This window comes from Limulus polyphemus, unplaced genomic scaffold, assembly GCF_000517525.1.
Source record: "Limulus polyphemus unplaced genomic scaffold, Limulus_polyphemus-2.1.2 Scaffold3862, whole genome shotgun sequence".
In the NCBI taxonomy this organism is placed as follows: Eukaryota; Metazoa; Arthropoda; class Merostomata; order Xiphosura; family Limulidae; genus Limulus; species Limulus polyphemus.
In genome coordinates this window covers 17,639-28,656 of record NW_013669472.1, presented here as the reverse complement: position 1 = coordinate 28,656, position 11,018 = coordinate 17,639, and the positions used below count along the sequence as shown (strand labels likewise).

Genomic DNA, 11,018 nt, shown 5'->3' with positions numbered 1-11,018 from the left:
GAGGTGTTTAAGATTATTAAGGGTATTAATAATATAGATCCATCAAACTTTTTTGTGTTTAGCAATGAAGACTACAGGACAAGGGGTCACAAATTAAAATTTTGGCAGTGTAGTTGTCTGCAGTTTAGACAGTATTGCTTTTCAAACAGGGTGGTTGACTTTTAGAATGAGCTGCCTTCAAGGGTGGTAGAGGTATAAAATTTAACTGAGTTCAAAAAAAAAACTGGATGAATACATGGGTAGTAAGAGGTGCTTATAGTTGGGAGCTAGAAAGGATATCCTTGATGGCTAATAAGCTCCTTTTTATCCCTGTAAAGTTGTATGAATTATCATAGATTCATCACTAATAAACTCCTTCAGAAATTAAGTTAAATATTTTTTCTACAGTTGATTGTACATACCTATTCTAGAGACAATGGATCTGACTGGACAACCTTCTTTATGTACCTTAGGGACTCTGTATGGTATACTTTGGTGTGAACCCATCAGGCATATGGTTTTGTAAACAGTTTTATTATTGACCCCTTGTTTTTTAAGTTTAAGTAGATATGTTTATAATGTTGGCTTTCATTGTTTTGCATGATCAGCATCCAGCACTTTAAAAACTTAACAGAATCATCTAGTATGCTCTGAGCTTTCTTAAAAATAATATACTTTGTCCTAAACAATGATAACCCTTTTCCTCTGTCAGATTTGGTAATGATAGTTATTATTGTATTATTATCTTACTAAATCAAGTACTGTAGAGAACTCATGTTAAATGTAAACAACAAAAGATTATACCATATAGTAAATGTTAAGACAAATGTCATACATTCCAATATTGCTTGTACATTCATCAAAAGAAAAATTAACAATAAATGCCAACAATCATAAAATATCCAGATATTTCAACAAAATGTTAAAATATGAACCAAAATATTAGAAAAATAATCATCAATTAATGTTCTAAAGACGTTTTTTGTATGTAACTCATATAAAAACCTAAAACATTATGAAATTCATAAAAACATGTCTACTATTATAATGAAACAGTATAACTTATTTGGTTAGTTAAAACCCTAACAAATTAAAATGCTGATTGCCGAGTATATTTACCATTCTTACTTTATGTAACATAAAATGTTAGAAATATTCAGCAAAAGTTAAAATGAAATTTTTAATACAAACTATCACTGCATATCATGCAAAAGAGAATTCTGAATATTATAGAGGTATGTTATTAGACTGTCCAATCCAACCAGGTAGTTGGTATCCTTCTCATGTGCTGTGAAAACATGAGCAAAGTCAATCATTCGAACATCACAGACAAAAGACAGAGTGCTGTCAAGCAACACTGATTTACATAGGTTTGATGATAAACAACATATACTACAGTAATCTGTGACAGAATCATTGTTCTCACTGGTAATTTTACTTCCAAAGCTGTCTTTGCTCTGCTCACAGGAGAAATTAGAGTTCATGGTTTTCTCACAACCTATTCTTTTTTCAGTATCTCCTTCATACACTAGCAACAAGGAGCTACCATAAAAAACAAAATGTCTTTGATGTAAAAACCAGGACTTTATGGAATGCAGCTTGTGTAACAAGAAGCACAGAAGAAGCCAAGCCTTTGGTCTATCTGGTATGTTCAAAAAAAGTTTCAAAGCTGAAAAAAAAAAGTTTTCAGAGAAATAAAAACAACTAACTAAGGCAACATATATTTATTAGTCAATAATAAATGTTTGTAAGACAGATCCAGTGAAAAAATGTTTATCAAATGCAGCATTTGGAGAAGACATTCTTTTTCAAAAACAGCATATTTTTTAAGTAAAATCTTTTATTTATGGGAATATCTATCATCACGGTTTTGTATGTTTTTAAACATTTTGCAACTGGCTCCAGATGGATGCTGAGATGAGGTAATAATGTTGCCTTTTCTTTTTCATTTATTTGAAAAACAAAAGAAATTACAACCATTTATAGTTAGAGGTAGAAAAATGCTAAAACTGGATAGAAATATTCAATTAAACTTATTAGGCATAATTGCTTACCAATGGTAGCCAAACTGGCTCAAAAACTAATCTAAAGGCCTTCTTAAACCTAATTTTAATTTTCTGTAAATGGAACTACAAGATGCTATAGTTTGTTTTAGGAAACTCTAAAAATGAAAAAATGGCCAAATTGGACTTGGAATGTAAAGTAATAGCAGAAAAAATAATTTGTCTTATACAGGACTGCAATCAGAAAATTAGTAATAGTTGCTTCAGAATTTCACGCAAGATTGGTTTGGGAAGTGGGAACTAAGCTTTGGCAAGTTAATACAAAATTGCTGAACTTCAAGAGTACTGAATTTTGGCATTATGTTTCACTGGTTTTTACCTGTGTTTAGATATTTGTTTCACAGTTACAAAGTGATATCTAAGTAAGTAAGACTATCAGAGACTATTTGTAACATTAAAGCTAATCTATACCAAAAGTGTACAGTGATTCCATAAGTTGGTGGTGTAACAGAAAACTAACTGCACACACGTTGGTAAAAAAAAAAAAAAAAAAAGTAGCTACTTATATTCCTGGAGAATAGAAGGTTTTAATTTGCTATAAAATGAAACATGAGGTTCTCTCTGGCCTAAAATCTATTTAAATGAAACTAATATTTTTACATCAATGTGCTTAAAATTGTTCATGAAAATAATAAAGGCTAACACAAAAGAAAAATTTTACCTTTATGAAAACTTTTGGAAATGAATTACACTCATTTTAATTCTACACCTCATAAATATAAGTTACCAGTAAATAAAATGTAAATGCCACAAATTCCAGATGTCATAAATGCAGAATTTAAAAAAACGTCGTGACCCATGGTGAAACAGACTTAAAAAAACATAAAACTAAATTTCTCCTTAACTTTAGGCAAGCATCAGTTGCTTACAGAAGCACTTCTTTAAGAAGAAAATCATTTGAAGTGATCAGAAACTTCCTCTTGGCTAAAACTCTGGGTAAAAAATAATTCTGCCAATGATAATTCCAAGAAACACATGCATAACACATACTAACATAAAGAGAATTTTCAAAATAAAAAAGGGGTTGACTGGGGGGAGTTAACATATGGTAAAATAGCATTCAAATAATAGAACATTTATTGGAGCAGGCACAAAAAGATTGGTAGTACATTGCACAAAGTGTTTTTAAACTTGATGATGCACTTGCATTACTATGCACTACTGATGTTATGCCCCTGAACTATACACATTAATCAACAGCTCATTTTCAGGATAAAAACTGTGTCTACTATTAGAAAATTTTTCTATATTTTATATAGATTGTATGCTCTTCATATACCTTTAAAGTTTAATAAAAGTAAGTTTGTAAATACTAAAGTTCAACTATAAAGGAATTGGAATATTCAGTTTGAATAGCACTGTCACAAGTTCAGTAATATATTTGAATTTTTTTCTTTTCTCTACATTTTAGGTTGTTTTATAACTAATGTACAACAACTATTTATTATGTAAGCTTTATACATTCCTGTTCATTGTGTTCCACAGTTAGGAATCAACATGAAAATGATTTAATTTCTCCATTAACATAATGTTTATGGACATCAAGGGACTCAAATCCAGTTCTTATTATTCAAATATTTATCAAGCCTTCCCTTAATTTCCCATAAGTTTACTGCTTCCACAAGATTTGAAAGTAACCTCATTAGAAAAATAAAATTGTCTTAGTTGAAGATGGCTCTTACTCTGCCTAGTCTTACCATTCTCACCATGAAGTTAAAAAAAAAGATGGTGCATTGACATTACTCATTTCCTTGACAATCTTATACACCTCAATAAGATCCCCTCTAACTCTTTTTTAAAGAAAACAAGAACCCTAGAGTTTATATGCAGTCATTATTAATTTTTAGCTACTGTTATATTTTCTTTCTTTCACACACATTTCTTATTTCTTCAAATGTCTCCCAATGGCTCAGCAGTAAGGCTGAAGGCTTATAAAGCTAAAAATTGGATTTTGATACTTAAGGTTGGTAGTGCACAGAGAGCCCAAAGTGTAGCTTTATGTTCAACAACAACAACAAAATAAAAAAATTTTTAGACAAATAAAAAGTTTTCCATAACTCAGGCTTCACTTGTTAATCTGAATTTATAGCTGGAATAAAATTAATCAAATTGTATACTTTCACTTTTTTTTTTCTATTTGTTGTAACATATAGTTAACAATCACAGCATAATGTGGTAATGTTCCTAAAAATACAAACAATTAAGCATCAGGGTCAGCACTTATTCATTTACATATAAGTGTATATTTGGTAATAGAAGTTCATGTCCTTGGCTTGCTTTCTCATTTTATTATATCGGGAGCTGCTTTTAGCACATTACAGAATACGGATGCATGCCATTTGCTTCTCTTTGTTACCCATACATGGGAGAAAATGGATTATGCACTGGTTTTTTTATAAGTTGTCTAATAAGAGAAAGAAGTGACTACTTTTCTATGAAATGGATTATTACCACCATCTAGGGCAGTACCCGTGAAAGTTGAAGCATTAACCCGTGACTTAACACTGCATAGGAAAAGAAATACTTTATATTTGAGAACATAAGACCCAATTACTGATGTTATGTGGATATATCTGTTTTCCTTTCCATGGGTTTTCACTATCCCAGTTTTTGGGGGCAAATCAGTCATCGTCCCAGGATCCTGGTTTATTTTAATTAAATACATACATGTGGATAAATAAAGATAAATCCCAATATGCAATGTCAGCTATCTATTTAGGTATGAAAATAAAGCAGTTCCAGTAGAATTTTATTTTAAAAGTACTTCCACATATTATAACAAATAAAATTTATATATCTAACTTTTACCTTACAAGTTAAATATTCTATTCAAAGTGAAACACTTTCTTCTTTTACAAAAAAAAACAAAAAGTTAAATATTTTGTCAAAAAATAGAAAATGTCTTTGCAAAACAAATGAGAGAGAGAGAAAGACAACAAAACAAACATCATGAGTTATCAACTCACAAGTACAATACTAATCTTTTTTATTTTTAAAGTAGAATTTCAGCTCCGAGAACAAATATGGTACTTCCAGTTGCTGTTGATTCAGTTGGAGATAATGCCTCAAGAGTAATGTCTTGACCTGGATATAATTTTTTTAATGCATTCATTGTTGTGAGTAGCATGATGGTTACAGAAAATGAGTTTCAATTACGTGGATGGAACAAAAGCGTAATGAGGACAAAAGTAATGTATCACAAAGTAGAGGAAGTCTATTAAAGTGATTAGAAACTCAAAAAGAACAGGAAAAAAAACAACATCTGAACACAGGCAGTGTCAAAAAGAGAATGAGCCTTTGATCACGTGCTGGTGCTAATGGCAATTACTGCACATGGAGGTTGTGTCGCCCTACTTGGTGGAGGGATACACCATAAGATAGTGCATTACACAGACACTTGTACAGGTGGGAGTTTGTTGAAAACTTGTGGTATGTGGAGGAAATTACATGGTAGTTGTGCACAAGGTAATAGCTTTTAGTGGTGCATAGAGGTAAGTAATGTTTCTGAATAACCAGTTATAAAAAATAGCATTGTTACAATTACCTTGTGGTATTGTGTCAGGTGTTTGTTGCTTCCCAAAATTTCTGTCTAAAACTAGGTACTCTTGCCTGTCTGGCTGGAACACCTATGTATCCAAATAGTAATTAATGAGACAAAAACTCAAGCAACTTATGGGAGTTTTAATATTAAAAATAAAATTTTAAAAGAAAATAATCTCACACAAATTTGTACACAACTGCAAATATAAGTAAGGTTTGTCTAAAATTAAGTTCTTATCTATCTGTCTAGAATACTTGTGCATCCAAGCAGCATTTTATTACAACACAATAAGCACAAGCAAATTAAGAAAGCTTTAACATCTGAAATAAAATTTACAACAAAAAATAGTCTTCAACAATTTCTCAATAAATCTGTGAAACACACAAATGCAGAAGAAAAAATTAATCATATCAATATAACACCTACACAGTTGAAAAGTCATGATTTACATTTATAGTAACTGCACTTTTTACAATGTTACATAATTACTTCATTATATTCAAAACTGGTAATTTCAAAATATTTAAAGATACTTTTGCACCAGTGGTTCGGCAGTAGGTCTAAGGGCTTATAATGCTAAAAATCAGGTTTTGGTTCCCAAAGTGGGCAAAACACAAATATATGTAGCATTGTGCAGAAAAAAATAAAATAAAAACTACAAGCATCTACCTTTTTAAAATCAAAAACTTTAAACAAGTGAATATTTTAAGAAAGAGAATATTCTTGACTGTAATAGTTTCCTGGTCTGCTCCAGTGCAACCAAAGTATTCTTCTGAAGTCTAGCAATCGAGATTTGTCCATTAAAAGTGATAACAGTTTTGAAAAATAGCACCTACTGAAGCAAGCAAAACCTGTTTCATCTTATAGAAAATTTTATGTTATCATCATGTTGCATAATTATCTTAAAATATAAATTTCTTAGTCTCACTCAGAAGGGCATCTTTAAGTATTTTGAATACCATCCAGTACTTTAAAGTGTAAACTAAAGCAACAAAAGGTACATACTCTCATTCCCAAGATACGAAATCCAATGATTTTACCAGCAGGGTATTTTTCTGTTTCTATTTTAATTTTTTGTGGTTTTGCTTCAGGATCAAATGTCCTTGGTCCAATCTTTAAGTCTAGTATACACGGTTTGTGAAAAGCATCAGTGATGTCCTCCAAACACATATATTCAACTTCTGAAAAGAAATAACATTTATATAATTGATACTTGAAACTGTCGTTACTTCGTGAAACTCCATGATTACAAAATTGAGGAAAAACAAGACAATTGTACATTATATAAAAAAATCATTTATTGAGAACCATGGTTTTGCCAGGAAAGGCATCACGGTTGTGAATAAATGATGCATTTGTGAAACATAAAATTGTCATGTTTTTTGTCAATTCTGAAATTACACTTATTAGTTAATAGTTTTCAAGTATGGCTGAGACTAAGTGACTTTTAACAACTGTTATTGCCTGAAGTTAACATTAAGTTAAAATTCACAAAGACTTTAACATAAAGACTCCAATACTAGTTTAGTTTAATTTCAAGTAATAGATATGATATTCTGTACTCACTTCTAGAAGCTTACCTATGGAGGAACAAAGTTATCTTAAAAGTACTTTTTTAAACTATATCAGATACAGGGTGAAATTTTAAAAACACTAAAAAATTCACTCATCAATGTTACACTGTTAATGTTTCATCTGCCATATATATTGTTAGAGCTTTCTCTTATAAATTCTTCATTTTCAAGAAAGGCTAATTGCCCATTATGAGGTAAAATTCTAAGCTTTATCCTGAAAAGATTGATGTTGAATCTTATTCAGATTCTTCATGTTTCGAAGAACCAAATTATTTCTGTTGTTATGAAGTTTTAATTATGTATTGAGTTTATAATAATTTCAATGATGAAATGAAACTGGAGAGGAACCTCTTGAAGGAAGTGAATCAAACCAAAGAACCACACAATGAGACAGAAATCATTTAATACCTGAAAGAAAACAACCAAAGAAAGTATACAATACAGAACCTGGATGTTCAAACAAGTTCACATATCTACCTACAATTTTTTTTAATAGGAAATGAGTGGATATTGTAAACAATAATATTATATGATGGACATTATGGGATGAGACCTAAAATGTGTGTTGCATGTTGTAAGTAATGCTTATAAGTCTTGTGGAAAAGGATAACAAATTCACCAGTAGACTCAAAGAATTGGCAATATGTCAAGTTTGGTTCATGATTCAAAGAGTTTAATTTTGTAAAAAATGTTCAAAGCCTAAAGAGTTAATGTCAAAAAATCTAATATCTCTCTGGTACACAAAAAAGTATGGAACAACAATGAAGTTATTATTGTTTAAAACAACTCATTGCAAAAAAGACCATGGAAGTGATCTTTTTTAACAAGCAAAAACTTCAATAATCTTGATTTTAGTTTTGTTGGATCAAGAATATAGTATGTGATTATCCTTTCATGACAATACCACAAGTAAATAAAGATATTTAATAAGTTATGTGAGGGGAAAGATATTACTGATGGCAGGAAGATGAAAAATACTCAAAATGATTCAAAAACTGTCATGTTGTCCATGAATAGTATCCAGTGCATGGGAAGGCAAAATAATCCTTGTAAATCAAACAACTATGTCATGTTTTGAATATGAGCTGGGATTCTTTACAGAAGGTGTCTGTGACTTGTTGGCAATAAATTTCAACAATAAACAGACAGCAAACAATCCACATGTTTTAAAATAATATATTAAAAACAAATCAAACATTATAGGAATATCACAGTTGTATCTAAAATTTTAAATAACTATCTTTTCTTGTCAAAAGTCCACACAGGCTAGTTCAGTTATTTTAGAACTCAATTGACAAGGCCAATTATTTTTCTCTACTCTGTTTCTTACTGCACAATCTATTAGAGATTCACTTACATTACCTCAGAATTTGAAATAATTGTCTCCTTTTCGTCAAAGTTCACACAGGTGGGTTCAATTACTTAGAAAACACTTTGAAAAGACAAATTATTCACCTTATCCCTGTTAAACTCACTTTAAAATATTGCCCATTATAGCTAAACTAATAATCACGCAGTCTAACTTTATTTTCACTAAGTTAACGTTTTCTGACTTAACTTCACTTAACTTCTTTCATTGGTTACCACAGTTGTATCTAGAGATTTAAATAACTGTCTCTTTATTTTTATCAAAAGTCCACACAGACTGGTTCATTTACTTTAGAGCCCAATTGACTGACAAATAATTTTTCCTATCTCTGTTGTTACAATACAACTGTGAAACACACTACAGAAATCACCCATTAAGGCTAATCACTCGCATGCCAGCTAAATTAATGTTTTCTTCCACTAAATAACTTTTTTCTGACTTCACTTTACTTGCACTTGCTTAGTCGCCTATATATATACATTTCCCAACTGCAGCCTATAACTTTCTACAAACTACTAGATGCTATGATGCAACAATACTCACTTAAGGCAACAACAAAAATAGCAAAGATTCAAGTAAGATGATGTCAATTTACAACAACTGAACTAATCATACTACGTATGACACTTTCCGAGTTATGTAATGAAATTGTCATAACTATCGCCTTTAAAATAATTAATTTTCAAACACTCTTGTTATGAAAACTAAATAATCATTAATATTAGATCACTAAGTGAACTAAATAATAAGTCTTATACTAAACAGTCATGTATATCCAACATTCTAACTTCAATCTGATAGAGATTAGTAGAAAAGATATAAGATATTAGAACAAGGGCATCTAAGTAAACAATATCCTCAAGAGAGATAAAACCTTCATTGTAGTAAAACTGTGAGACAAGTAGGAAATGAGCATGTTGCTCAAAAGAAAGATGACACTTCAACATCTCCTAAATCAAACTAATATAAACACTAATAGGTACACTCAAATGAATATAAAAATCTCAGAAGAGTGTGTACGGAATTTGGTTAGCAATTCATTCCTACCCACAAGAAAAATACTTAGTATCCTTGGAGTCATATCAGCAGAAGTTGTCTTTGACATGTCAAAGATTCAGATGATCCCAAGAATGTAAAGACAAACAAATAAGTCACTGTCTCAAGTTGCATAGAGGTATGGCAACAACATGAGAGAATACTGAAACTGTTATGAAATGCAGTTTAAGCAAAATTAAAAATTTCTTGGAATCAACTGAAAATCTGTGAAAATAGACATCACAGTCTTTTTTTTTTTGACACTCAAACTACAAAACATAAAAAGTGACACACCTTGAAATAAAAGAAAATCTACAGCTGGCTCATGGCAAACTAATTTATGAATAGTAGCCATTGTGTATGCATGTGCTTTGAGATCAAATGTGGAAAAATTTTAAAAACAAATTCTTAAATATGTTCCTTATAGAAAAAAAATAAAAAAGGTGGCTGTAAATAACTCTAGATTTTAATATTTTTAAGTCCATAAACTTGCTGCTGTTCCATTCACCACATTCACTCAAAAGAGTATAAAAAATAAAATTAAAGTATCATAAATATGAGAACTGACTACAATGATGAGAGAATTGGGGGACTACAGAAGATCAAGAGAGTTGGCCAAACAGAGAATTATGAAATCCTAAAACTTTATGAAAAAAGGTTGGCTGAAAATATAAAAATAACTGGTAAGAATTTCTTCAAATACATTAAGGGTAAGCAAAATGTTGAGAAGAGTGGAGCCTTTGAAGGATGACACTGGGAGGCTAATATCAGATGATTATGAGATGGCTAGGTTATTAACCTTCTCCACACAGGTCACTGGTCAAAGGCCATGTCATCATGTTTGTTGACTCGCATTCAAAAATTTTATTGAACTACTATTTTAAGAATTTATGTCAATAAGTTTGGTATCAAATTGTAGATTATAATTCAAATTTTGGTATTATACATTATTTAATTTCTTAATTTAAAAGTAAATATTAAAAAAAACACACCTAAACATTTATTTTTGGGTGTCACATGATAAGTTGAATGCAGCACTGATTCAAATTAGATGTTTGTGATGTCCAAATACAAATCCTATAGTTTCTTACGAATTAGGCACTGAAATTCTCAATATTTACAAGCTAGAATGTAAAATAATAAAATAAGAACCTTCTATCTTTTCTATTTGCTGAGATATCGGCCATGTACTGAATCAAACACAGTGGCCCAACCAAACCTCTTTCCATTTTTAGAAACACTTCCTCATATACAATTACTGCTGTCTATATCATGTGAATAACCAATCAAAAGCTCAGAATGTCTCCCTAGTGGCTTTCCCAGCCATTTTCAGGTATTATGATGTCAATTCATTCTTTCGATACAAGACTTCAAGTTGGTAAGTTGAGTTTTTATTCTGCTCGAAATTTCATATTTTTTTTAGACCCAAATACAGCTTAGTTACTAAGCTTGATATA

General features: G+C 30.6%; 1 protein-coding gene across 4 annotated transcripts in view; it reads right to left on the bottom strand.

Moving 5' to 3' along the window:
- Window positions 1-6: 6 nt before the first annotated feature.
- Window positions 7-11,018, bottom strand: part of LOC106470179 (inositol polyphosphate multikinase-like) — a 28,047-nt gene continuing 17,035 nt past the window's right edge. For all 4 annotated transcript variants that reach the window (XM_013930709.2, XM_013930711.2, XM_022398783.1 and 1 more), the window contains exons 4-6: window positions 6,589-6,764; window positions 5,587-5,668; window positions 7-1,648 (exon numbers count right to left, since the gene is read on the bottom strand). In XM_013930709.2, the coding sequence (XP_013786163.1) occupies window positions 1,173-1,648; window positions 5,587-5,668; window positions 6,589-6,764 (734 nt within the window). In that variant the 3' untranslated portion in view covers window positions 7-1,172. The remainder of the gene's footprint in view (window positions 1,649-5,586; window positions 5,669-6,588; window positions 6,765-11,018) is intronic.